General features: G+C 42.9%; 1 protein-coding gene across 1 annotated transcript in view; it reads right to left on the bottom strand.

The window, feature by feature from the left end:
- Positions 1–27,992, bottom strand: part of LRRC7 (leucine rich repeat containing 7) — a 1,701,172-nt gene that overhangs the window by 655,084 nt on the left and 1,018,096 nt on the right. The window contains exon 11 of the mRNA XM_086936257.1: positions 9,035–9,164. Within this exon, the coding sequence (XP_086792383.1) occupies positions 9,035–9,164 (130 nt within the window). The remainder of the gene's footprint in view (positions 1–9,034; positions 9,165–27,992) is intronic.

Below are 27,992 nucleotides of genomic sequence, written 5' to 3'. Positions count from 1 at the left end.
TAAAAGGATCCTTTTTGTGCTAGACTGATGGCTTTGGGAAATGTGACACTGTTACAGGTGCTGCTGCTGCCCAGAGACTGCCAGAGAAAGGGCACTGTTTAAACTTTAAAGGGACACACAATGGGCATCACAGGCCTGTCTAGAGTAATGTTGCTTTCTTTATAGAAACATAAGGAGCTGCACAGAGACTTCCAGGAATGCATCTGTATTGTGGGGATTTGGCAGTACGAGACAGAGTACATAATGCTCCCCAGGGTAGACTTTTTTTTTAGAACAATTGGCATTGCTGAAACGGGATCTTGACAAAACGTCCTGTTTGCTGATAATTTCTCAGGTGGTGAGAGTGTGTCCATTATTATGAAGTGTTGCCTCATGTTATTGTCCAAGTCCTACACTTGCTACCTACATTCAGAGCTACATGTCCTACACCAATGGAGGCCTTTACATGGAGACCATTTTTTTTAGTCTAGACTCAGTGACAGTATACCCAGAGGTCTATTCCGCTACCAAGGCTACTCCAACTGAGGTTATTGCACTCAGAGTCCAGGGGTGCTTCAATGCAATAGGTCTCGCATTTTAGAAACTTTGACCTATTGGTATTGTAAATGACAATGACTTTTAATACTGCAGATTTTTTAAACACATAAATGAAAGGTATTGTCATTTACAATGCCAATACCTAAAAATCTCGCAATTGCGAGACCTATTGCATTGCTAATGCTTGTTTGTTTTGCTTTCTGCTTTCTTATAGCCTCTGGTGCATCTTTTTCCTAACCATTTCCTTTCATTTAAAAAAACTTTATTTCGGTCAGTATGACCTTGAAAGTACAGCTCCTAAAATCATATGTTAAAATACACAAGGGCATGCAAATATCAGTTTGGAACGTTATAAAAACAAAATACACCTAAATTTATAAATTGGCTACCTTCATACGTTGTAAAAAGATATGATTTTTAGGTGATATTGCTAGGCGGTAAATACATAACAATTTCGGAAAGTGCATAGTGCAATTAATAAATAAATAATTTAGCTAAAAGAGAAATTCATAACAAGAGACAGGTCCATGAATCAGAAACAGTGGACTTAATCACGGGCAGCAAATATACTATATTAACAAAAATAACATTATATCCCTATAACAGATCCTGCACCTCCTTGGAAGATTTCAATAAAACCCTTCTAGTATGCCACATAGAAAACAGAAATCCGGCAACTGAAAAGACAATTGGGATGCTGAGGTCAGACTTCAGTATCCGAAACACCTCACGGCAGTGCCTACTGCCAATATTCCTACAAATCTGGACCAACCAAGATTTCCTTGTTTTATGGTAACCAGGGCAACTAAGAAAAACATGTAACACTGTTTTTTTTTGGGAAGTCACATGCAGGGCAATGTACCAGTTGCTGATTACTCCACTTCGCTGTAAAACAGCGGAGTGGAAGAACCCTAAACCTGAATTGTAAAAAAAAGCTTTCTGGCCTCCATTGGTTTAATAAAATCTAGTACTACCTCAAGGCGAAAATTATCTTTTATTTCTAAGAAAGCTAGAGATAGTTTGCCTGTTTTGGGACAAGAATGAAGTTGGGCAATTCTAAACTCTTCATAATGGACCTTCATTTGTTTCCTTGACATATCAAGACAGGCACGGGCAGGTTCGGTCCAGCAATCGCCCTAGCCCATATTAATCAGTAAAAGTTTAATATGGGCAAACAAAGGAAGTTTTACAGCACCCTGTAACAACATGACTTCATATAATTCCTCCCTATACCATAAAAGTTCAGGAGTGGTTCACAGATGATGCCAATACATTAAGGGTTTGAAGCTTGATACTTCTGCAATCGCCACTAATCCCGTATCTAATCGCAACAGAATTAATGGAGTGCCCAGTGGTAGGCTGAACAACTGTCTGAGATATTGATTTCCCACCGTTGATAGGATCTCAGGTTTGGAAAGGCCCCATAACTCGGCGCCATATAATGTGCCACCTCGAGCCTGGGCCTTGTAGATTTCTAATGCCGGGCTGACGGCTCTCTTGCTAGACCTACTAAAAACCTTCATGATGCCACCTGTCGATTGCGCAAATTTTAATGTTGACTTAGTAATGTGAGCCCCCCAGTCCATGTTTTCAGTAATGGTAATGCCTAAGTAAATAAAAGATGGAACTCTTTCCAGGGATTTACCATTTAGTGAAGGGTTTGGGCGATTACTTTTTGGACTATTAAACGCCATGAATTTGGTTTTCTGTAGGTTTATTTCTAAACCTCTTTCTTTGCAGAATAAATCAAATTTGTCTAAAACCCTTTGAGTCCCCATGGGTGATTTAGAAACCAAAAGAGTGTCATCGGCTAACATCATTGCTGAAATTCTGCAGGAGGCTAACTTAGGGGCATCTGGGTCTTTTACTGTTAGCAGGGCATTAATCAACCTGTTAATATAAAGGCTAAATAACGTAGGCGCAAGCACACAACCCTGGCGTACTCCACGTTTAATAGGTATGGGAGCAGTAAGTTGTCCATCCCTACCATATCTTATTTTTGCATAATTATCTTTATGGAGTCGCTTAAGAAGTTGGAATAAATACACCGGGACACCCATCTCATCAAGAACTGACCATAGTTTTTCCCGCTGCACCCGATCAAATGCCGACCTCAAGTCTACAAAAATTAGGTATAAACTGCCCCCCTCCAAGCAGACGGTCTTCTAGTACAACAACTGCAGTCTTAGTACTTAGTCCAGAGTCGACAGCTTTTCCCTGAACCCTGGTTGAAGGGAGGACAGTACCTCTTTTTCTTCCATCCAGGATTGTAGCCTGGCAAGCAAAACACGTGCAAATCATTTTTGAGAAATATCTATTAAACTAATAGGTCTATAATTAGTTGGTAAGAGTGGGGAACCTTTTTTGAAAATCAGAATGATCGCCGCTCCCAGCCAGCTAGAAGGAACCTTCATGCCCTGCAGTATGGCACTAAAAAGAACCCAGAAATACGTGGTCCAAATTGCTGGTTCACTCCTATAGAGGTCCCCAGGGACCTTGTCCATACCTGGAGCTTTACCCGGTGCTATTTTTGCCAGTGCGCCCTCTATTTCCTTTACACTTATGCATGTACTTAAGCCACTATCAAAGTGAGGGTTTAATTCCCTGGTGCTTGCAGAGCAATCCACTTCCGAATGACAGCAAACAATTGCGTCTCCCTCAGACTTATTTACCTCAGCATAAAGGAATTCAAAATGCTTCCGCCAAACCTCTTCATCCAGGTTCAGTTCAACCGCCGTTTTCGGGGTAGAAGAACCTGAATTTACAATGCCCCAAAACATCCTCATATCTCTATCCCTGAGGGAAATTTTCAGAGTATCCCAGTTTTCCCTTTCCCACCTTTGTTTGGCTTTTTGAACTACCACTTTATAAGCCTTTCTTGCAGTTTTTATTTGTGGGCGATTGTTAGCTTTAATCGATGCTACAAGTGCCCTTTTTGCCATACGACATGGGCTATTATACCAAGGGTGGGATAGTGACCTGGCCGGTCTGATGGTCTTGTTAGGGCAGAAGAAATTCAATGAGACTTACCTTAACTTAGAAAAGTTCATCTCAACCACTTCCAAATCGAGGTCATCTCTACTTTGCGTGTGTAGAACAGATACCTCTTCAAGCACAGGGATAAGAGCGTTATATAGACTACTCATCTTATCCTGCGATTTAAAGAAATCAGTCCACCGCACTCTCCTCCTACAATTTGAGACAATCAACCTAGAGTCAATGGGATTAGCTGGGTGCACATTCTCAAAATGTTGTGCTTTTAGTTCTATTGTTAGGGCATGGTGGTCACTATCTAGTCGTGTAATAATTTTAAAATCAATCATCCTATCCCAGGAGTTTGAATCAATTAAAATATAATCTAGTAAAAACCCACGATCCATACTGAAGAACGTGTAACCATTTGATGTGTCGGAGATTGATCTCCTGTTACACCCTCTTAAACAATGTTTTAAGACCAGGCAATTCAACTGGATCACCAGGGGAGACCATTTTTTAATTTTTGGGCATCTAGACTCTTGAATTTCCAGAAATTGATCCCCGTGGTGTATATTTTCAAAATACAGACCCTCAAGTGGCTCAAACTGGCAGTTGAAGTCCCCTCCAACGATAACCATTTGATTTACAGCAATAGAACATAAGAATGTGTTAGACTCTTTCCTCCTAGGGGTAGGCCTTGAGTGTAAATTTATTAAAACAACAGGAGACTTGGAGGGGAACTGCAATTGGACACATAGTATATCTATAGAACCTGTGTCAATTTGTACAGCCGTACAACCAAGATGTACAGCTATCCATATGATAAAGCCCCTGGAAGGTCTCCCTACACCCCCTGTAATTGCGGGAATACTAAAAGAGGCATAACCAGGATTTGTTACCTCCCCTCTTGCCCAAGTTTCCTGGAACATGCAGACCTAAAATTGGCTAATAAAGGATACCCAATCAGAGTTATTCAATTTGTTATTTATACCCGCTATGTTCCAAGACAAGACCCGAGTTACCTGGCAGTTCTGTGAAATATTTTTAGAGGACACTAAGGGAGGCAGCTTCACAGAAGCTTTTGTTAGTCCAGCATCTTCCCACACATTTAACCCTATAGGTATGAAGTGTTCAGAGTTTTCTGACTGGGCTCGATCACCTTCAGGATGGGTATTACCTCTGGAGCCGCTCATGCTCCCTCTAACTAGACCCTCCTCTTTTCGGAGATTTGGCTCTTTACCCTTATTCTCCAACTCCGAAAGTACAGGACATTTTTCCTCTTTATTGGGAAGGGAAACACCTTTTAGTCAATCAACACCTTCTAGGGGACTAAAACGATTTTCAGTGGGAATATTAAAATTAGGTTGGTAATGCCATTGAGGGCATGGGTTAAATGGTTCAAGATTATTAAACATAAGTCTCCTTCCATCTCCTGATGGTGGCCATACTGTTGGGGCCTGTTCAGTGGGTAAAAATAGCCTAAGAAAAATAATAGGATGCTGCCCTTGTTCCTCCTGTACTCTGTAGCTAAAACTCTTTGGGTTATCTGTGAGTTTCTAGAATTAATTACTATGCATTCTCCTTGTATACTCTTATGTCGTCCGCCTATCCAACCCAACCTTTCTTGTTGTTAGGATCTTTTCAGAATTCTCATACCCAAAATTACTATTGTTCACTAACCAGTGAACACATTTATTCTTCAATTCTTGGTGGGATTCAGTTAGACCCTTTCTTAAAACCGGTACCCCTGCGAGAATCACTACATAAGGAGTTGAAGCAGGTGGTAAATGTACGGTTGGTGGGACATAGGTCTGATTATTGCGTTCCAAGGCTAATCGAGTTTCTTGGATCTCCTGTCTGGGACTTTTCAGTACATCCCCTTTTCTTTTTGGCAGAGGTGAACTATTATTAACTACATTATTTGCTCCGGAGGAGGCCTAGTTTCAATCTGCTTCCTAGCCAGTTGTACACTATCCGTATTACAGGAAGAAACTTTTTCATTAGAAATCGGACAGGGATTTGCCAAATGATTGACCGTGGTAACCTGCTGACGTATCCTGCTATCTGAACTAGTAATGTTCTTAATTAACTCTCTGGATTTTATCCATTGATTAAAATTTACAGACAGCCCATCTATCCTTTCCGTTAGACATCTAAGCTCCTCCTTAACAATAGCTCTCATTTGTATTTGAAGATTAGTCACCAGTGATGAGACCCACCCCGTCTGAATGTTTGTTTGACCTGTGGGGTCCCGTGTAGTGTTACCATCTTTATAACCTTTATCAGGAGTAATATCTTGCTGTTTTTTCCGTCTAACAGGCGGTTTTGCTTTAGGCTTAGGTTTAGCTTTGGTGTTTCTACCCGGTTGGTTTATAGTAACGGCCTCAGGTGACTCTATGGACACAGCCTCTATGGATGCTATTTGATCACTAGAGAGCTCTAAAGCTGGGACCCCTAAATCTGAGGTAGGACTGGGGACCGTCGTTGCTATTTCTAAATTTGGGGTAATAGATAGACGTCTCAGTCCGTTTTATTTCTGTTGCCACTCCTCCCAGGGCTTTCTCTAACATCCTGTCTATAGAGGTAGGTGGAGCTTGTTTTTGGCAAGGCTACTGCTTGTTTCTTGTCCACACAGGCGAGTTTCCCCATTTTGCAGGCTTTAAGATGCTTGTTTTTATGCTCCGCTGTACTATTAAAATATAAGGTAGATGCACAAAATTATCCCTGCTAACATTGGGCACTGGCTTATATATTTCTCGGAACAGAACACCAAGACAATGCAGAGAAAATGAACAAATCTCAGAGAATATCAACTTGGTGTAAGTCAACAGTACCTTATGTCCAGGGCTCACAGTATAAATGTTAGGGGGGATGCCCAGCCTCTTCTGGCTTGAGGGCCGGGACGGTTTTGTGGGCCTCTGGCGCTCTACAATCGCATCACTGGCACCGCGCCTCGCGAGGCCCCCTGGGAGTATAAGTCCTGGGCCTCGCGGGTGACCTGGCAGTTCTGCTCCCCCTCGAAGCAGCAGGTGATGGTGGCGAGAATGGAGGCTGGCGTGGTGGTGCGCTACTGGCTCTCGCTAGAGCCCCCACGAGTGGATGCTGGTGGCCGTTCCCCTCACGGCTGGATCAGGTGAGTCCTCGTCCCATGGTGCGGGAGGGCCGGGCCGGTTCTGTGGGCCTCTGACACTCTACAATCGCGTCACTGGCACCACGCCTCGCGAGGCCCCCTGGGAGTTGAAGTCCTGGGCCTCACGGGTGACCTGGCGGTTCTGCTCCCCCTCGGAGCGGCAGGCGATGGTGGCGAGAATGGAGGCTAGCGTGGCGGCGCGCTACTGGCTCTCGCTAGAGCCCCCATGAGTGGATGCTGGTGGCTGTTCCCCTCACGGCTGGATCGGATCCTCAGTCTAATTTTTGTTTTGGATTAATGTAATATCCGGTGCAGCTGTGTGTGCATTCTGTACCTGTTTCAACACTTTCCACAACTTCACTAATGAGGGCGTGCCATGTGCCGTGTTATAAATACTGGTAAAGATTGCTTCCCATGTAGTAAAGTCCTCTACAGTAGTACACATACTAAGTGGAACACATATAGTTAGCAGTCTTTGTTTAGTGTGATGATAGACGGCTTCTCACTGATGAGTTTTTAAGTGATACAAAATGGAACTCTATCTAGTTTTGTGGGCACTTTGCCCATTATTGCATTAACCCCTCCCATGCTCATGACGAGCTGAGCTCGTCATGACGGTTGGAACGCTCACACGCGGGGACAAATTCCTCTGCTGTGCTGAGTGTTCCATTAAACAGGCGTGGTCGTGACGAGCTCAGCTCGTCATGAGCACACGAGAACAGTGGCTTATGACGAGCTGAGCTTGTCATGAGCACCGGGGCGCTGTGCCCGCTCCCCCCTCCCCCTAGCACAGCAGGGGAATGTGCCCCGCAGCCAAGGGGTTAATAGTCAAAATCACTAATTGCCTGTACTTAAACTTGAAAACATACTCATGCAGTCTGAGGGCTTGATTCTAAGTTCGGTGAATAGATTGCTTCATCACAAACATGATGGATGTCATGTCCGCCATATTAAAAGTGCATTATATCCAATGCATGGCATTTGTAATACGGTGGATGGGATATTAGTCACATTTGTGACGTAGTGACCCATCCGTCAAACTCTAAATCAGGCCCTGAACGATCATGTAGCAATGAATAACAACAACAAATACATGTGCATTTTATATTTGAGACATACACTTGAATGAAATTAGCACATACAACTCTAAAAGGAGGAATGCATAGAAAGGAAAATATATGATAATTATAGCAACACTTTTGTGAGTGTCCTTATGCCTCTCATTAGGATGTGTCTTCATTTCTGTGAATAGTCCATAAACCTAGAGAAATACCTTTGGCCTATGCTCTAACACTGTGTATGGGTGTACCCACAGACTATGGCAGAAGCTAGAGAGACCAAGATAGCAGCATGTGGTCCATGAATAAACCTCAACTAAGAGGCAAAGACTTCTAAGGATCAACACAATATGCCCTCTCACCGAAGAAGAGTTTATAATCTTGACCACCTCTGAGGTAACCTATTCAAAACATTTCCGCAGGTTTATGACACCTCACTTGGGCATCTCTTTTTTTGCACCCTGGAAGCAGTCAGATACCCCTACTCCAGTAATGGGATGGAGTAACTCTATTTTCAGAGTGTGAAGGGGAATGGAATGGAACAACTACAAACCTTTTAGAGGCAGTAGCAGTAGAGGGTTCTCCATAGCAAAACATGTTTTCCCAATTGGAAAAAAACATGCATGTGCACATCAGGCTGGCTTTTAATAGTGCATAAATGTACGCTATATGCAATTATGCACTGCAAAAATAGCAATTTTAAAAAACGCACACACACAACTCACTCAATAATACCCAAGCAATGACTAGTGCAGCCTTCCAGCAAACCTACATCTGGGTTTTCTGAATAGGATAACATCATAAATCTACACCCATGAGCAACAGTAGCTCTGCAAGGGCAGATTTACCATAGCTTTCATGAGGGGATCTTGGGGCTTGACATAACTATATCCATAGTCTTAACATCAGTTGGATAACATAAAATGTTAGGCCGCTGGTAAATGTGATGAGGGACTAACAGCTGCCATTTACTATCGAAACCAAGTGGGGCTCATGTTATCAAACTCAGAAGGATAGAAGAGTGAGTGAACATGCAAGGACTGGAACCTGTGCATGCAGAATACAGACAGATCTCTATGGTGGATGCATTCATTATCTGGGATAGCTTACTGGCTGGGATTATGTCACCATATGAGGACGTTTTAATTGTGTTCTAATATTGACCGCCTTTGTCTATCACACATCATTCATTTCTCCTGAGAACCTTTATTCTTTTGGGAATCTTGGTCGCAGAAACAATCCCATCCATACTCAAAGCCCACTCTTTGCCTGCACTAAATAAGATGACACATAGCAATCTGCCTGCGGAAATGGATAGAACAATTGCACTTACTTCTCTGGGCAACTGTGTCAGGAAATTCTCATCGACAGCAAAAGTTCGAAGGCTATGCAGGTATCCAATGGTGGCGGGGAGGGACTCCAGTTCATTGCAGCTACAATCAAATTCTTCTAATAAAGATAAGCTGTAAATTGAAGTAAAGCATAAAATTAAGAGATTAAAAACAAGAAATGAATGCAGGTCCAAATAGTTGATATCTGATGGTTAAATGGTATTACATCAAGCGCTTAGGCACACACGCCAATTAAAAAGGTACTCAGGAATACTACAGAAGAAAAATGTAATCCCATTGCGTGATGTAAGAAATTGGGATGTTAGTTGTGTAGGATGTGAGGGCTGAGTAAGTAATAGGTCCACAATTTCCCATTACTGGGAACCCAGCACCCCATTGCAGCATTTGACTCTCTCAGGGTAGCGAAGCAGAGCAGTCCAAGGCCTAACCAGGGTAGGTAGTGTGGAATAGCGATCGCCATTCGCTGGCACCCACTAAAAATATTTAATAAATGATTGTTCAGTCAGTGCTCTTTCTTTAAAAAAGGAAAAGTTCATTTATTACATACACTACTAAAAACTGCACATGAATTTACAAATACAAATATCAGGCACATAGAAATCCTTTGGTGACATTCTGAAATCATATGTGACTCCTAATGGGTCATTACCCCCACAATCACCGTACTCCCCACCTATACCAGATCGAACATCACATACATTGGAGGTTATCATTTTAAATAGAAAGGCCTTTTTTCTTTTTTCAAGGAGTCATTTCAACAATAAAATAAGGAAAGCCTGTTGGCTTTATCAAGGGGTCACCACTTCAATATATAAGGTAAGCATGTTAGCTTTGTCCAGAAGGCACCAGGTAAAAAGACGGTGTATGATAGAAGCACGCATGGTTAAACCAAGCATGCCTCTACCACGCAGCCCAAACCATTAATGCACCATAATCACGCATTCCTTCACCATGCATTCTTTTCCACACAATTGTGTGGTATAGGCATGGATGGTAAAGCAGTATGTGTGGCTAAGGTAGCCACTACCCTGACACCACCGACTGTACCTGCGCTGCTCCTAAAACCCTGCCCCTTTACTAACACTACCCCAACCCCCCACCGCAGCACTGACTCATTTCCCTCCCTCTGCAGTAAGGGCTAAAACAGCACCCCCCACCCCTGTGCTATCCCTTAAACTACCCCAACCCCTTCCACTGCCCGGAAATTTACCACGACCCCAGCCCAAAAAACTACCATGATTTCCCATTCCCTCCCACTGCCCTAAGGCCTAAAACCCTGCCCATTTACTTACTCTACCTCCCTCCCTGCGCTGTCCCTTAAACAATCCCAACCCCTTCCACTGCCCTGAACCCTACCCGACTACCCCTACCCCACCCCAGCCCTAATAACTACCCCTCCCTCTGCCCTAAGGCCTAAAATCTTGTCCCTTTACTCACACTAACTTGACACCCCCACCCACCCCGCGGTGTCCCTTAAACTACCCCAACCCCTTCCACTGCCCTGAAACCTACCCCAACGTCCCCTCGCCAACCCCACTTACCTCACTGCAGCGTCTTCCTGCTTCCATCTTCACCCTCTTCATCCTAGCCAGCAGCTAGACTGCGCACAGCCTTCACCATGCATATGCGTGGTTTAGGCATATGTGTGGTTAAGGCACACATGGTTGTGCTTACGTAGTCGGAGCACAAGTGGGTAAGACCGTGGTTAAGACCGCAGTGTTCCAACTGTTCTCCAACGAAGACCAATTACCACATGTGAAAATCACCATTATACATTGAATTCCACAACCATGTTGAAATACACTCGTTATTGTCAACAAAACATTATAATGCGTAGCAAAATCACTGTCACCAATATATCGTCCATAAAACATTTAAAATCAACTTATCATGGATCTTGAATGTTTCTTTCACACAATTAGGCCACATAAAATGCAGCCATATAAGCAACAGCTTCAAAGATCCAGCATTAGGAATGCTGTAGAAATGATTAAAAAAATCTCCCCTGTTCAGGTTTCCAAACACTTGGGAGGCTTAGGGTTACATTTAAAAAGCTAGAAGAAAGGGGCTGCAATAACTCCTGCAGCCCAAACACCACTTTAAAAGACACATTAGTGGTACCCGTGCCATCCTGGGGCTCCCCAAAGGGCACATCACCATTCAAAATAAACCCGCAGAGCATTATGGGGCACTCCAGGCTGGGAGAGGTGAATGTTTTAATAGCAGCTCCAGCTGCATTTTTTATGTACCCTCAGCCTGTCTTTGATTCTCCTTTTGTTATTGGGAGGGATGCACCAGTCACACTTGGACCATTCCAAACCTTCTTTAATTTTGCGTAAGTGTGAAGATCTGACTCCTGCAAAGCCCTGCCTGCTCTCAGCCTGGCCAACAGAACCCGATGCTGGCATGAGAGCCGGTGGCTGTACGCTCCTGCTCCTGTCCTTGCTGGTGAGTCGATGTTCTTTGGTCTTTTTCCACCAGGTAGGGGCTGCCTTTGGGTTCTGGTGATGGAGTCCTTGTCCCCAAAGAGGTCAAGTTCCTTGGTTTTCAGAACCAGTTTCTGGCGGAAACACAATGGATGCCACCAGATGAGACTCTTGGAGGTTGTACCTGGTGACCTGCACGTAAGAAGCAGTTCTAAAATTGTGATCTGGAAATAAAGTAAAGCATGCCCTTTACAGAAGTCCATCTGATGATGGAAACTCTATTCCAACCTGAGTGAATGGATTTTCATATGGTGAAGATGCTAACTGCCAGGAAATGGCAAACAACCTGAACACCCTGTGCTGTTGAGGTCATTTGCCAATGGTATCTTGGAGTCCATCTTACTATGACTCTGCCAACTGGGCAAAGTACACCTATTCTGCCCCTGACTATCAAGGTAGCAAGGGAGAGGAGCCTAAAGTTATGTTAGTGTCGGTGAGAAGAGTTAGAACTTGAAGCGAATATCTGAACAAGAATAGTACCATGTAGGTATTCTTTCTATTTAGAAGTTAGTTATGGTGTACGTGTCATCTCATGACAAGAGGCATACTTTCTAAATGATAAATTAGAGGAAGTAGTAGTATTTTCTTTATGGCACCAGGCTATCTCAATCCAAAATCTATTCCTGGAAAGGATGCGTGGTAAAGACATTTTCAGCATAGTTATGCTTACAAAGTGAAAAGTAAATAAGACCTGTACCAAAACAACAGCGAGGGGTGGGAATTTCCTAAGGAGGTGAAATACATCTCCAAGCTTCCATTTTGCAAGGTATTACAGAATGCAAGCCCTTGTCTGTACTGCAATTTTACTGTCGTGGGAGCTTGGCTGGTGAAGAAGGAGAATGAGGCCATTCCTCCTGCCATTCTCTCAAAAATGTAAGCACCCATGTTACAGTAGGCAATGATGGCCTCCGTCCTGACTCCGTGGCTTCAAACATGTGGGGACCTCCAACCTCTACCGATTTCTTATGTGGGTTAGTGAAAATACATGACTACTGATGTTTCTCTTGTGCAAGGTAGAACTGATACAGTGTGAAGCTTATTCAACGTGCTCTCTTTCTATTAGAGGCTAAGCTACTGAGGATATTTGTGACCCGTTTGTGCAGCTGTACCTGGTTTTAGATGGATACACTGGATTGCTTGGTGTTGGAGAGATGCTATAAAAACCTTTTCAGGGAGGTAGTATGGAGTTAGAATTCCGAGATTTATCAAGCCACAAATAGTCTTTTCAAAATATTTTACTATAAATTACGCAAAATGCAATTCTATGCAGAAAACATTTCAGAAGCATCAAATTGCATAGGATGTTTCATTACTCTGAAAAGAAACAGTTCACAGTGAGAGTGGTATGTATGACCCTCGAGAGGGACATCTTTGCCAGGTTCTTTTGCGCTAAAGTTTCAAGGATCTCATGGAGGAGTTCTCTGGGATTTCCCAGGGAGAAGTGAGGAGAAACAGGGAGTCAGTCTGGTAAGGCGTTTAGCTGCATCTTATTTCTGCTGGTTATAGAATCTGCTAACTAGTAGCAAAGTGCTCGTGCTCCCCCTTAAACATGATGAAAATGGTATACACCTAATTGGCTCATTTATTGTACCTGTAAATACAGAGTATATGGGCCAAAGTGTACTCAGGACCTGTAAGTTACATGTCACTAATGAGCTACAGCACTCCTTTTGCCAACCAATACAGTGACAGAGTAAAGCATGTCTCCTGGCCTTCCACTTCTGCCTGACTGTAAAGTTTTAAACTGCCAATTCAACCTATCAAAATAAACCCCTTTTGACAGGCCTAAACCTTCCCTTTAAATATTAATATGCATGGTATTTAAAGGCATTAACCACTTGAAAGTTCACCGCGTCTCCCTTTATATTAGAAAGGACCAGATCGGAAACTACATCAAATGAGCCCACGAGTCTCATTCCCAATTGAACCACAGCCTCAGGTCCGTGTTCGTCCTGAACACGTTTAATGACCGTTGGAAGGACAGCCATTGACGGAGTGCCGAAGCCTCTCGAGTGCACTGCCGCAAAAATCTTACCCCATGACTCACAGTCACCGGCTTCTGGTACCAGGTCCTTGGGTAAACTAATTGTGAGAATCCTGTGTTTTTCTATGGGAGTCGATTTAGGAAACACTGCCTCCAGCTGGTCAAACTTCTCGGCAAGCCAAAAAGGCATATCATCCTTATCTTGGGGACGCTTGCCCATTACCGCTTTGACCATCATGGGACTAAGCTTCATTCCGCTCGGTCCAGCTGGAAGGGCCGCGACACCAGGGGCCCGCCCTGAAAATTGCAGGTGATATATTGAACTAGGGCCCGAATGACACTAATAGAAGAGTCATATAGGGTCCGTAACTCAGCAAAGGGGACTTGCCCCGCACAAGGATGCAGGGTGAATCCAGCCAAAACCAGCAAGGAAGCGCCTGGAATGGACAAAGGACCCAATCTAATCGCTGTTACACTGTGGGGAAGGGCGCCATCAAACCAAACACGGTGCTGCCATGCAGAAATCGGAATCTCTTGTGTTCTATAAGGGACGTATTCTCTAGGCATGACTGTGTGAGTGTAAGTGTGAAAATCCTGCGTAGCCGCATCCACTGCAGGAAACGTCACCCAAGAGTAGAATATCTCAAACGGGTAAGCAACCTCAGCACTTACGACCAAAATCACTGCCATGCCCTACAAACCAACATTATAAGCCTGCAAATGATTGTGGACCACAATGCGACTATGCTGCGGTATGTCAACGTTGGCCATAGTGACACAGAGAAGAAAAGGTACAATGTAAAACAATGTAGCACAACTGGGTAGTAATTCAAAAGGAAACCGTTTGAAAAGATGCAAGCTTGAAAAGACCTATGGAACTATAGATAGGTTTGTCTGATACTACTATTATCCAGAAACAATAGCGAAGGGGTTAAGGACTGAATGAAGTACTACTCAAGCGTCATGTAATAAGACCACAAGCGTTGGGCGCCATGTAGCAGGTATTCTGCTCATACACAGAATTGTGCATAGAGACTTGGAATCTCAGTGAATTAGGGTGTGCCAAAACTCACCTTAGTAGCCAAAATCCACTACCAGACTAGCAATCAGTGTCTCATTGGTTCTTCCATACCCACAATGATTAGACAACCCAGAACATGGAACTTAGGATACCTCAGGCAATGTGGAATACATGAACACTCATTCATTATACTCTCATACCAGTCCAAAACGGGGAGTAAATGAAGACACGTGCAAGTTTGAAATATTTATTTCTAATGCCGTGTTCTCAGGCACAGTATCTTAGCTAATACAAGCAGACATATTATAAGCAACAAGGTTATCAGCATAGTTACTATTCCATAAAATACAAAGGAAGAAAGCATGTTAAAATGCAAAATGAAAAAAGGCTAGATTACACCTAGAAATCACCCTCCCTTGCTAGTAGGTTATTTTATATCTGCAGAAGGTCTCTTGAGTTTAAAAGGGCGGCCCCATACCTCTGGTCCGAGTAGAAATGGATCACATCATTTTCTACACCAGCTCACTGCATGCGAATGTTCTGCAAATGTGTGAGCATGCCTGCGCAGTGCATTGTTAGGCGCGCCAAAATCAGAGGTGGTCACAGCTGAATATATGTTATGTCTAGAACGTGTGCTGATCTGACCGAACAACAACCACTGTGTTGAAATAACCTTGAAGGCCTCGGCACTCACTGTTCCGACAAAGCTTACCAAGCAAGGCTGCTAGTATAGAAAAACATATTATTCTCGTGTGAAGCAAAACAGTCCGCTAGACTCTAAACATTTATAATAATGTGTGCCGTGTGCAAAGGCAGCAGAAAGTAAAAATGGCGTTTAAACTTCTAATAAGCTCATGCAAGGCTTATCCCCATGACAACACCATGTGGATTCCTGTCTAAAAAAAACTTTTATAGGTGTGTGATTGGGGAACAATGTTCTTACCCAAGGCCAAATGAATGGAAATGGTGCCACAAACTATTGAGGTGGATTGCATCAGAATTGATTCTTTGTGAAATTTTCTGAAAAGAGTTATTCATCTAAACTTTAAAATAAGGTATGCCCTAAAGGAAGGTGGGTTCAAATTAAATCATATAACTTGGGGACAAAATACATACAAGTCATTTATGTATCACTTTATTGGGGTATGTATGAAATCTTTTTTTCTACTTTTTGTACTTTGTGACATACTTAGAATATAATTGTTCTATCTAGCCCTTTATCCTTAAAGAATCTAGCAGTATTGATATATGCCGAAACGGAATCCTGCAGCAATGTCGGCCTCGTCCATACTAGTGGGGCTAGTGCAAGTGTATGGGTGCAGGGCCCGTAATAAATGAAGAAAGGTCCAGAGAGTTATTATCTCTCAACTCCAAGGAAACCTCGAACTCCACAGCTGAATTTTCCAAAAGATTTATTATGGCCACGAGTTTTACTCGTGGTCAGGTGAACTCTGTGGACCTTTCTTCATTAGTATTGGTATATGTACAGGTTTGTAAATACTCAAATTCACGTTAATAAAACCAATGTCATCCGGGTGTTTGATTATTATGAGATATAAACACAATAAGATGTATGGATTGAAATGAATGACTGTATTTTATCTCCTAGATATCATTTACTGACTACTGTGATTTTATCCTCTGAATAGGCTTTTGCTCACCATTTAATTGTATGGGCATCCTTTTATTGCTACATGTACACCTTTCTCCTTGTTTTGATTTTGGACATGTATGTGAAGTTCGGACCTGGGAATGAGGCATTTAATTGTGTGGAACATACTAGTATTACTAAATGCACACCTTTCTCCTTGTTTTGAATTCTGGATACAACAATTAGGCACCAATAGTGACAATATAGAACATTATGGGGTTCCCTTCTCCCTGGGATCCTCATATCTATATGGTCAGAATAGTTTAGCCAATAGACCAAAACGTTTGATGAAAATATTTTAAATGTCAGTGTCATTTCCATGTGGTACAGTAGGTCATTATGATGTTATTTCGATGTTTCATATATGTTTTTTATGTGTTGCTTTACAGCCCTTTGAAGCGCATTGGCTGCAACTTTGGCTGTGTTTTAAGAAAAGAAAATATAACATTCTCATTAAAGATAATAAATACCATGGGTGTAGTGCACCAGTATTCAATTGAAAGGAACTGTGTGGGAGGTGCGGTTCTGGGTGTCCATCGTTGCAGGTGTTGAATATATATTTTAGAAAAGTTGTATGCATCTATTTCTTTTAGAAAGCTACACTTAATTTGATTTTCAGTGCCATGCACTTTGGTTGGATTGATGCTTTAAAAATATATATATATTTTTAAGAGAGGTTACACTTTGCCAGTGAAAATGAAATTTTCAAAGCAATAGTTTACAGCAATTAGTCCAAAGAAAAGCAAAAGCTTGTTTGACTCATGAAGCCACAGAGACATGAAACTTGAAAACACTGTACAAGAGATTAACGATATCACCCCAAAGCATTATTATACAATTAAGGGCCTCATTTACAGTTCAGTGGAGGGGAAGCCTTGCCATAAATCAGCGGGGCATCCACCCATCATATTCAAGGTTCACCCACCTCAATTGGAGTGGGCCAATTGCCAGGTCAATGACGGCAGAGCATCTGCTGGTTCCGCTGTCGGAAGCCAGTTGCCACTTCTGCCTCAGAATCAACTGAAGTCAATGGCTAACAAGGGGGTCATTTATAAAGCAGAGTATACTTACTCCAGATATTTAGGTGTCTAAAGCACATACATCAGTGGAATTGGATACACAAAATGAATCATGGGTAACAAAATGAATGAAAAAAAATCAAGGAAAAGCAGGCATTCACAAATAAAGCTACAGTATTCACTTTGTGTATTTTAAAGAAGAACATACATTACAAAGGGTGCAGAGAAAAGCGTTCAGAGACACATATGTTGGTGTGTGTCATTTTGTCCATGCTGTTACAATAAACACATGCGAGGCAAGTGTATGTCGACTCCACTCTCATAAAAATCAGAAGAACATGTCCATGAGCTGTAGAATACATTTTAGTGGTAAATAAATTACAGAAGCGTAGTGGAACTGTGTTGAGGTTTCAGTCTCTACAGTGTTAAATGCTTCAGACCACTCTCTTTTTTTTTTTTTTTAAATATTTTTATTGAAGTTTTTTTCCCCTTTTTTCCCCCCCGAGATGAGAGCAGGGCACAATAACATTCATTACAATACAGAAAAACATAAGTGAGTATTGGGATTATACAGAATATTATGATCAAAAAAAATAATATCAATTCATATATGGTTTTCTCAAAACAAATCATATACTCCAAATATACACAGACTTCTACATACTAAATTCTCAATTTCGAACCCCCCCCTGATGATCACTAATCGGGACCCTGTTTCCAGTGGACGAGCGGCTCCCATATTGCTAAACCTAGTTTCTTACCGTTTCTCCCCCTTCTCGCATAGATAGCTGATTCTAGCTTTTGGATAGATAATAACTTCCCCAGCCATTGATGATAGGTTGGAGGGTTAGGATCCAACCAAGCCGAGGCGACTAATAGTCTGAGGATAGCTGTAGCTACGAATAGGAACTTTTCATTACCCACATAAGTCTCAGGATTAACTCCTAATAGCATGACAGCTGGACTTAGTTCTATTATTGTTGATAGTACATTCTGTAAAAACTGCTCAATATCCCGTTTTATATTATTCAGATGTGGGCAGAGTGCAAAAATATGTGTAAGATCCGCCCCCAGACTCCCACATCTAAAGCAGGTGGTTCCCGTAGTACCCCCCCATTGAGCAATTTTTCCAGGAGTGTAGTAGAGATGGAATAAAGTCTTATAATGTTGAGCCTGTAATGAAGATGAACACAACAATTTCCTTCCCAACTCTAATGATTCTGAAAAAATATCCCAACTTATATCCAAATCTACAGACCACCTATTTATCCATTTCTCCATATCATCGTTCTTTAACGCTGTCAATTTGCAGTAGAACCTCTTTATAGTGCAATCCGAGCCTATTTCTATAATGTCCAACAATATATTTCTATTGAACCCTATAGGTCCTCCTTTCCTGTTTATTAGACAACTCCTTATTTGAAGATACTTAAAAAAATGTTTTGTATCTAGTGTATATCGATCCTGTAGCTCAACAAATTGTAAAATACCTTGGGGGCCCAGAATATCTCCAATCTTCCTTATCCCACGCGACTCCCAGTCTTGGAATACAGCTCCCGAGAAAACCATACCCGAAAGTGAGGGGTTATTTTTAAGTCTAGTGTAAAAATTATATTTCCCAAATCCAATCTTTTTAGCTATTCCCTTCCAAACATTATGAGCAGCCATTAGGATCTTGAACCGTGTTCGTTTATAGTAACTTTCCTCCGTAAATCTTAAAAATATATTTTCCACATTTTTACCTAGAGTCAAACCATAAATTGCAAGTGATCCTGCTTTATCCCAGTCATCTGTATCAGCCCCCCCTACCAATCCCAACATATTTTGGAATGCGGCGGCCCAATAATACACTTTTAGGTCTGGTAGGGACCAGCCACCACGTTCCCGTGGTAGAGACATATACCTCAGTGCTCTGCGCGTCTTGCCCTTAGCCCATACGAAGCGATTGACCATTTGTTCACATATATTAAACCACTTGTTTTCAAATAAGAGTGGGATAGCCCTAAATATATACAAAAATTTTGGCAATATCATCATTTTAATAATATTAACCCGGCCCACTAGCGATAGGTGTAGATTTTCGTACCGATCCAAATCCTTCTTTACTTTGCTAATTATTGGGGCAATGTTATTTTCCACCAAATTGTTTAAATCGGCAATTATTTTAATTCCAAGATAAGTTCCTGCCTGTACCACACGATTATCATCACACGAAGTCGTCGAGTTTTTAATTATCTGAGTCTTGGAGACATTTAGGGCATACCCGGATACGCGACCGAATCTGCGGGCCTCTTCTTCTATATGCACAGTTGCCTCTGTGGGGTTTGGTGTTATCACTGCCACATCATCAGCATAGGCCAAGATCTTACATGGCCCCAGTAATGTCGGCAATGGGGTTATTTCTGGACAGAGCTCTAATTTGCGGATCAGTGGATCCATATACATGGCAAAAAGTAATGGGGAGCATGGGCACCCCTGCCGTGTGCCCCTTTTAATATAGAATTGGCCAGTAGTCCCCCCGTTGACTCTTAGGGCCGCGACCGGTTCTTTATATAGGGTTTGAAGTGCTTTAATAAACCCACCCCTAAAGCCAGCTCTAGCCAACGTATACCACAAATAGTCCCAGGAGACCCGATCGAACGCCTTTTCAGCGTCCAAAAGAATGACTGCCATCGGGTCCCCTCTGACTTCGGCGGCATCCAGTAGTGTTATTACCTTCCTAGTATGATGGGTTGTTCCCCTACCAGGAATAAAGCCATGTTGGGTGTGATAAACTAGTGAGCTGATTACTTCTGCAAATCTCATTGCCAATATTTTAGAATATATTTTAGTATCATTATTCATTAATGTAATGGGGCGATAAGACCCAGGCTCCTCCTCCGGCTTGCCCTTCTTAAGAATCAAGACGATGTCTGCACCCCCCCATGACTTTGGTGTAGACTGCCCAAGCTGTGCAGATTGAAACACTCTAGTTAACTCTTGTGCAAGTACCCCCCAGAAAGTTTTATAGAATTCTAGAGGTATCTGATCGGGGCCGGCAGCCTTACCAGAGGGGAGTTTTCCCATGGCTTCTTTGACCTCTTCCATTTCTATCTGGGTTTCTAATCTATCTGCATCTTCGGCTGTTACCGTCTCGTTTGGTATATTCTCCAAGTAGTCACTAATCTCTTCACTACTACAAGGATATTGATGGTCATAGAGGATCTGGTAAAATTTCCTAAATACTTCAATAATTTCTTCAGGACCAATTTGTATATTACCATTTTCGTCTCTAATTTGTCTCACCGTGCCCGCTGCCGCTATCTGCCTAGTACGCATGGCCAGAACATGCCCAACTTTCTCATTATATTCGTAACATCTTTCCCTACGGATTGTATAGTGTACTGCCGCTTTTTTTGCCAAATCCCCTTCTGCCTCACTTTTGACTTTTAGTAAATCTATCAGATATTGTTCTACTGGGTCACCTCTAATAAGGCAGTTATCAACTTGCTCTTCTGCTTCTGAGACGGCTCTCTCTAATTCCCTTTGTAATATCCCTTCCATTTTGCGTTTGTGAAAACTGTAACTACATGTTTCTCCACGGACGCCTGCCTTGAAAGCATCCCATATAACTCCCTCCGGTGCCGTTCCTTTATTATAGTAAAAGAAGTCAGTGATCCATTTTGACATATGTAATACATAATCCTCTTCTAAAAGAAGTTTTCTTTCAAAAGTCCATACCCGATTAGATCTTTTTCCTCCTTCTACCTTTAAATCCAGAACTAACGGATTGTGGTCACTTAGAATTCTTGGCAATCTATCTATATTAACCCTTGACATTAAATTACTAGAAATTAAAAAATAATCAAGCCTAACACAAACTTGGTGTGGTGCAGAATAATAAGTATACCCTTTCTGTTGTGGTCTAGTAATACCCCAAACATCATTCAAATTGTTACTACACAGGAGGTCAACAAGTGCCTTATGGACTCTTTTCTTGCGGCCTTTATAGCTTCCATTTTGACCAGTTCCTAACCCATCCGCCCCGTTGATATTAAGATCTCCTCCTATAATAATCTGTGGGGGCCAAGCAGCTAACTCAGAATCTATAAACTGTAGCACCTCCGGGTCGTCCTGTGTAGATCCATAAATAGACACCATCGTTGTCCAAACCCCATCTATCTCAATCTCTACCATGGCCCATCTTCCCCACTTGTCCTCTAGTTTTTTCCCTATTCTCCAGTTTCTACTCCTTGACAAAATAGCGACTCCTCTATTTTTAGCCCCTTGTTTGGAACTAACTATGAGTTGGAATCCCATCTGGTTCAAGAAGGACTCTTGGGTACTCATTATATGCGTTTCTTGCAAGAAAATGAAGTCCACATTCATCTGGCGTAATCGTACTCCTATCTTATTTCTCTTTTGAACATCGTTTAAACCGCATACATTCCATGTTATAAACCTAAGTGTCATTACTAAATTTCACGAAACTTTTGACTGCCTGATCACTTGACATTATCTTGACATACTTTATCTTCAATTCGCCTAAAACACTCAATACATGCAACTTAGAATTGATAATCCCTTCCTTGACATCATGCCACTGAAACACTTTTTCCATCACACGCCCATCATTGCCTCTACAAATTACAATATCCTTGTGCCCTGCCCCTAAGTTCTCCCTCCCCCACCCCAGACGCCCCACCCTCGTGAACCCTCCCCCCCTACAGGCAAATAGGTCCGTAAGACCTATGTCTGGCTGACGTTTGCCACTGGGTTGTCTCACCCTCCCCTCCCTGATTTCCTTTAACTATATACATTGCTCAGAATGCTCACTGGCATAGACATAGACCCAATCATTTTGTTACTACTTTTCCTTTTTCCCTTTTCCCCCCCCGCCGTGATTCATAACTTTTAGCAGTAATTTCCGGGTTTTACACTTTTTATTTTTTATTTTTTTTTTTTAAACAATCAGGCTGCTCCTGATGTATCATTTTCCTTTTTATGCTTATTGCTTAGCAGAGTATACTACTTTTTACTTTTTACGAGGTATATTTTGGACAGGACCAACTTGTGTATCTTGAACCTCCAAAGATCCACGTGTAGGCTTTTGACGACCTCTATTCTCTCTCAAGTAAGAAAGATATTCTTGCGCCATAATTTCAGAATGGAAAACTCTAAAGCTACCCTCAAAGCCGACTTTCAGACGTGCCGGAAATAAAAGATAAGCCTCATAGCCTATATTATGGAACGGAGTAATAAGCTGTCTCATCCGCCACCTTCTTTCCACGGTGGTGTGACAAAAATCGGGGCGGGTGAAAAACTAATTTCCCTTATAAGAGCGTTTAGCTTGTGGTTTTGCCTTATTGATTAGTTCTTCGCGCAGAAGAAAATTACCAACATAGATCAATATCGCCCGTGGCTTGCCCTGCAAGTTCTTTCGTGTCAACGGGAATCGGTGCGCTCTTTGGATCTCATGTTCCCAATCCCATGAGACCAACTCAGGGAATGCACCTTTCAACAAATCAATTACAAATGCTCTAACATCCCCCGCCTCTTTCCCCTCTTCAATTCCAATTAATCTGATATTATTTCGCCTTTGTCTGTTCTCGAAGTCCTCTAACTTCCAGAGCATATCTGCAGTTGTCTTGTCTTTATCATCGCCAGCATCTTTCATTTTAACAAAGTCGTCTTCCAGTTTGCTTGTTCTGACCTCAAGCTCGGATACTCTCCCGACCATGTCCTCGTACATTTTGTTGACCTTTTGCAGAGAGGATTGTATCTTCCTATTTGCACGCCTGGCCCTTCTACTTGATCTGTGACTCTCAGTGCGTGCCTCAGTTTGGATTTGTTTTAGTGTTGTGAACAGAAGTTCAAAATTGGCAGTGCCCCTTCCAGGGTCCCCCTCTGCTCCATGAGAAGTAGATCCCTGAGCCCTTATTTCCGTGTTCACAGATGCCCCAGTGTGAGCTACTCCTTGCTCTGCGATGTTATCCCAGACTAGCTTTTTTACAACTGGTTTCACTTGTCTTCTGCGAGGTACTTTAGATTCATTCCTGTGGGTTGTATTGCCTGCTTTCCCTGTGTATGCAGAGTCATTATCTTTGGACTTTCTGAGTTCCTCTCTTAAACTTTTTTTTAGCTTTGGTCTTGCCACCCTTTGTACTGTCTCATGTGCCACTGAGTCAGTGTCGCTATCCGAAATGGTCGATACATTCCCGAGACCGGATATGTCAGTTTCTGAACCTGAACCTGCTATGGAATCTGAATCACCCAATTCTGACTCTGCACTAGAGGATTCTGCAGTGCTTGTCTCACTTCCATCTAACTCTTCCTCATCTCCTTCATTGTCTGCTTCATCATTTCCAGTAAAAAAGATGTCCTCACCAGGAGATGCCATAGATGGATCTGGGATGTTTTGCACATGTTCGATGTTGCTAACAGTCATGCTTGTATCCACTGACATATTTAAATTTAATTCATCCAATACCTCATGTGCTTGAATTCGTGTCTCTTTCCTCTTATCCTGCACAATTTGTGTTCCTTCATTGTTTCCACAGAGGGCTAAGATCATGCCTTCACTCTCAAAGCTACCCTCTGCCCCAGAGTCTCTATTATAAAATTGGAGTGGAGGCAGCGCTGCTGCGTGGTTATTTCCTACCTTCTTTGTTGTTGACTTGGTTTCAGGTTCGGTTTCAGGTTCCTGGCCTTTTAAGACCACAGGCCCGCCCCCTGCTGCAAACACTGAAGAGGCAGCCACATCCTCTGCTTCTGTAACCTCGCTTCCTGTGGGAGGCGTCGCCAGGTAGGCTGCAAGCTCAGTGTGCAACGCGTCCGTGTCCACGTTAACTTCTTGATCAGCCGACTCGGAGCTCTGAAACTGCACCTGGCCCAGCTTACTTCCACATAAAACTGCCAGCGTGGGAATGAAAGACGCCTGCTGTCCAACCGTTATATCCGACGAAACTGTCACCACCGCTCCAGGCACAGGTAAGAATGACTCCACTATCGTGGTCTGCCGTAAGGCAGGTTCTCTCCCCCACGCCTCCAGCAGCTTTGGGTCTGTGGCTCCCTTGCCAGGACCCCTACCAAATCGGGCGCTTTCCGTTTTAGTTGCTTTTGCCAGCTCCCTTTCTTTCAGTTTGCGTGCTTTTGCTTCCTTCGCCTCTTTCGCAGCCTCCCGCCTCAGCTGAGCTTTGCTCCTCGACTTTACTCTCAGGTTAGCTGCTGAAGATCCAGGACCCTCTTCAGAGCCTTCTTCATCGGAGGGGGGTAAATCCCTGCTTTTGTTGTTCATACGATAGATCTTAGGCGCCATTGCAGCAGAGTAGAAAAGGCGGCCCGCCTGAAATGTCCTTGAGATTAGAGCTGTAAAGGACTCGAAAATATGTTTGCCTTTTCTCAAGCTTCTGTCCTGAGTCAGATCCTTAACAATCGTAGGCCAGTGTATCAAGTTCACAAACATCTCCTCGGGTGCTGCTTCGGGTGGTGCCTCAGTACACAGCGGGATACATACGATAGAGTACCACCTGAGAACTCTAAGCAGTATAAAAGTCTAAACGAGCGTTCTTTCCCACTTCATTGAAACACCATCAGGAGAGAGGTAGAGTGAGGCTTCCCCCTACGGCGCCTCGGCAGCCATCTTGCCCCCTTCCCTCGGCAGCCATCTTGCCCCCTTCAGACCACTCTCAGAACTAATTGCATTTATGAAATGTGAGGTCCCCTAAGATGTCTGCAAATAAAATAAGAAAATGAGAATTAAAAGTGCGCCTGAATGTATAAGTAACTATGGGTGCGGTAAATGTGAAGGCACACGTGTCTCACTGCAATTGTATGGTGGGTGCTTCAAAAACCATGTAAAAAACTTGTGAGTAATATTAAGAATGTGCTACATCCATGAAAAGATGTCTAAAACCTACCATTGCCTGTGGGGTAGGATAAATCAAACACATTTGATTTAGAGCAGTGATAACAATGGCTAGACAATTATGAAAAAAGAGGATTCACAATGGCAGTGCAGGAACAAAAATATGGTTAAATATTCCCAACAATGACAGAGTTCTAAGGTGTATTTTGGCCAGGCATCAGCTGTGAAACAAAAGGTGTGAAAAGTACAAAAAGTGTGAAAAGATATTAAAAAGTGGCAAAACAGGGTCTGTGGGCTCTGTATAAGAACTGAAGGTACCCTGCACTGTACTTACCTTTGCACCAGTAGCCAGTTGTGAGTTCAATAGGCCAACTTTCCTTCCTCAAAGTTGGAGTAGGGTCCGAGCGTCAGCTTGGCATCCATTTTTAAAGGGCGTGTAACACGTACTTAGCATAAATCAATCATGGGTTTGTTAAGCACTCACGGTAGCATAGTACCCGAATAATTTGCAACCCAAGAGCATTGCTGAGCATGGGGGGCATAATAGGTTGGGCCCCATTTGAAGGAAAAGTGATAAAACATTCTAAAATCTTCACACTAGTATGAGAAAAGTGATCCTAAGTGAAAGTCAGAGAGGAATGCATTAAAAACTGTGTGGTAAACAGCATACAAATATGGTAATCAAAAGAACAAAAATGGTCATCAAAAGAGCATATAAATAGCTTGAACAAATGGGGTAGGGTGACTCGAGCGGCATACAGGAAACACTGGGATAAATACATGGAACAGCAGCGGCCATATTGACCATGAATTTAGTCCACTGTTCTCTACTTACCACTTGACTGCCTCATGAATTGACCTACCCAGCGAAGTGCAGGGCTGCCTTGTGTCATGGACAGTCGTCGCTGTCGCGCACAGATCCGGTCGGAAGACAAGGAAGCTAGTCGCTGTAAGATGAAGTGTTGGGTTTACCGGAGATTCAAGATGCCGGTCATTGCTGGCTGCAGAGTGTCAGTGGTACCACGCTCATTAGCAGTTGCGAAGAGCCCATAACCTCAGGATTTCTTCTTTTCTTGAAGAGGAGTGCATACTGATGTGAGCCAAGGGTCCAGGACCTGGGGAGGTGCCCCTTGGAGATCAAGGACTCACTCTAAAAGAAGCCAGCATGGGTCAGGCTGGTCCAGTTGCAGGTCGAGACAGGTCCAGTGCAGGTCATTTGGGCAGTTGCATGAATGCCTGTGGAGCATGTTGTGTGCCTATTGCTCATAACAGGAGGCCAACAAACTGACCCTTGGAGTCACTTACATAGAATGGGATGACGGGAGCTGCTCCAGTCTTCCTTCTCAGACTTCAGACCAGGCCTCAAGCAGCAGGACAGTTTTCTGAGAAACAAGCAGGCTTCAAGCAGCAGGGCAGTCATCCGGGGAACAAGGCAGGCCTCAAGCAGCAGGCCAGTCCACTGGGGAACAATGCAGATCTCAAGCAGCAGGAGACTCCTCTGGGAATAAAACAGGCCTCAAGCAGAAGCTCAGTCATCTAGGGAACAAGGCAGCCTTTCCTCTTGTGCAGTCCACAGGCCCAGGAGTGTACTGAAAAAGGACCAGGAGGCCCAATATTGATACCCTGTGCCAGCCTTTGAGGTGGTAGTATTCCCCATAACACCCCCACATATGGTTCTGGAAAGTTCTTCTCTTTCCCTTCAAGGCTCCGAGAAATATGAGGTGAGAAAGGGATGGTATCAGGTTCCTTTATGTGTACTGAAGGAAAGCCCTTTTAAGTGTAAATGGGACAGGGAACAACTCCACCCCAATCATCCAGGCAGGAAGGCCCATCACGCCTAAATCCAGTCCCCTTTGTCTCGCAGTCTGGTAGGAATACAGAAGCTTAATATCAGGGATGTGGTATTGCACTCGTGTTTCAACTGGTTTCTCTATTTCACAATGTTTTCGTATTTGTCGTTGGTGCAAAGGTCGGTACCCTACTGAGTAATTAGGGTATGCATAAACAAACTTGACATGTGTGCTCTGCGTGCACAGGACCCACTCCTGCACGCAGAGTCCACATGTCAAGTTTGTAGGAATACAGAAGCCCCAGCAGCAGAGTCAGTATCAGTCATGTGACCCAGGATTGCAACTTAACATCCAACTTTAACATTACAGAGATATTTAATTTATAATTCCTTGGAGTCCAAACAGCACATCTCTATCTGCTCCTAATACAATTATACCACTTAGTAAATGCAATAAGATAACCCCATGTTAGTCAAAGGGAGAGATAGGCCTTACAATATTGAAAAACAACTGTAAGGGTTTTTTATTGCGAGGGCATGTAAAACTCAAACCCACATGCCCTACTTTTTAGATACCGGGCACCCTGCCTTATGAGCTTTTAGAGCCTACCTTAGGGGTAACTTATATGTATTAAAAAGAAAGGTTTAAGCCTGACAATAGATGTATTTTTCCAGGTTGAAATGGCAGTTTAAACCCGCACTTTAGGCTGCAGTGGCAGACCTGAGGTATGCTTTAAAAGACTACTTTAGTGTGTGGCAAAAGTAGCGCAGCAGGCTCACAGTAACATTTACTTTACAGGTCCTGGGCACATCTAGTACCATTTACTTGGGACTTACAAATAGATTAAATGGGCTAATTAGGTGTAAGCTAATTTTATCATGTTTTTAGGGAGCAAGCACAAGCACTTTGGCACTGGTTAGCAGTGGTAAAACAAGTAGAGCGCTAAAGCCAACAAAGACAAATTCAGAAACAGTAGGGTTGAAGGCAAAATGTTTGGGGGAATACTATGCCAGGGATGTTAAATCTAACAACCACCATTCATTATGGGGATCTGATTGCTATTCTATATATTGCAGCTTCCATATTTGCAGTGTTGTTTCAAGAACTGCATCAGAAAATGTGTTATTTCATTCTCACCCCAA

This window comes from Lissotriton vulgaris, chromosome 1_1, assembly GCF_964263255.1.
Source record: "Lissotriton vulgaris chromosome 1_1, aLisVul1.2, whole genome shotgun sequence".
In the NCBI taxonomy this organism is placed as follows: Eukaryota; Metazoa; Chordata; class Amphibia; order Caudata; family Salamandridae; genus Lissotriton; species Lissotriton vulgaris.
Note: the sequence above shows the minus strand (reverse complement) of the source record. Positions and strands in the feature narration are given on the sequence as shown.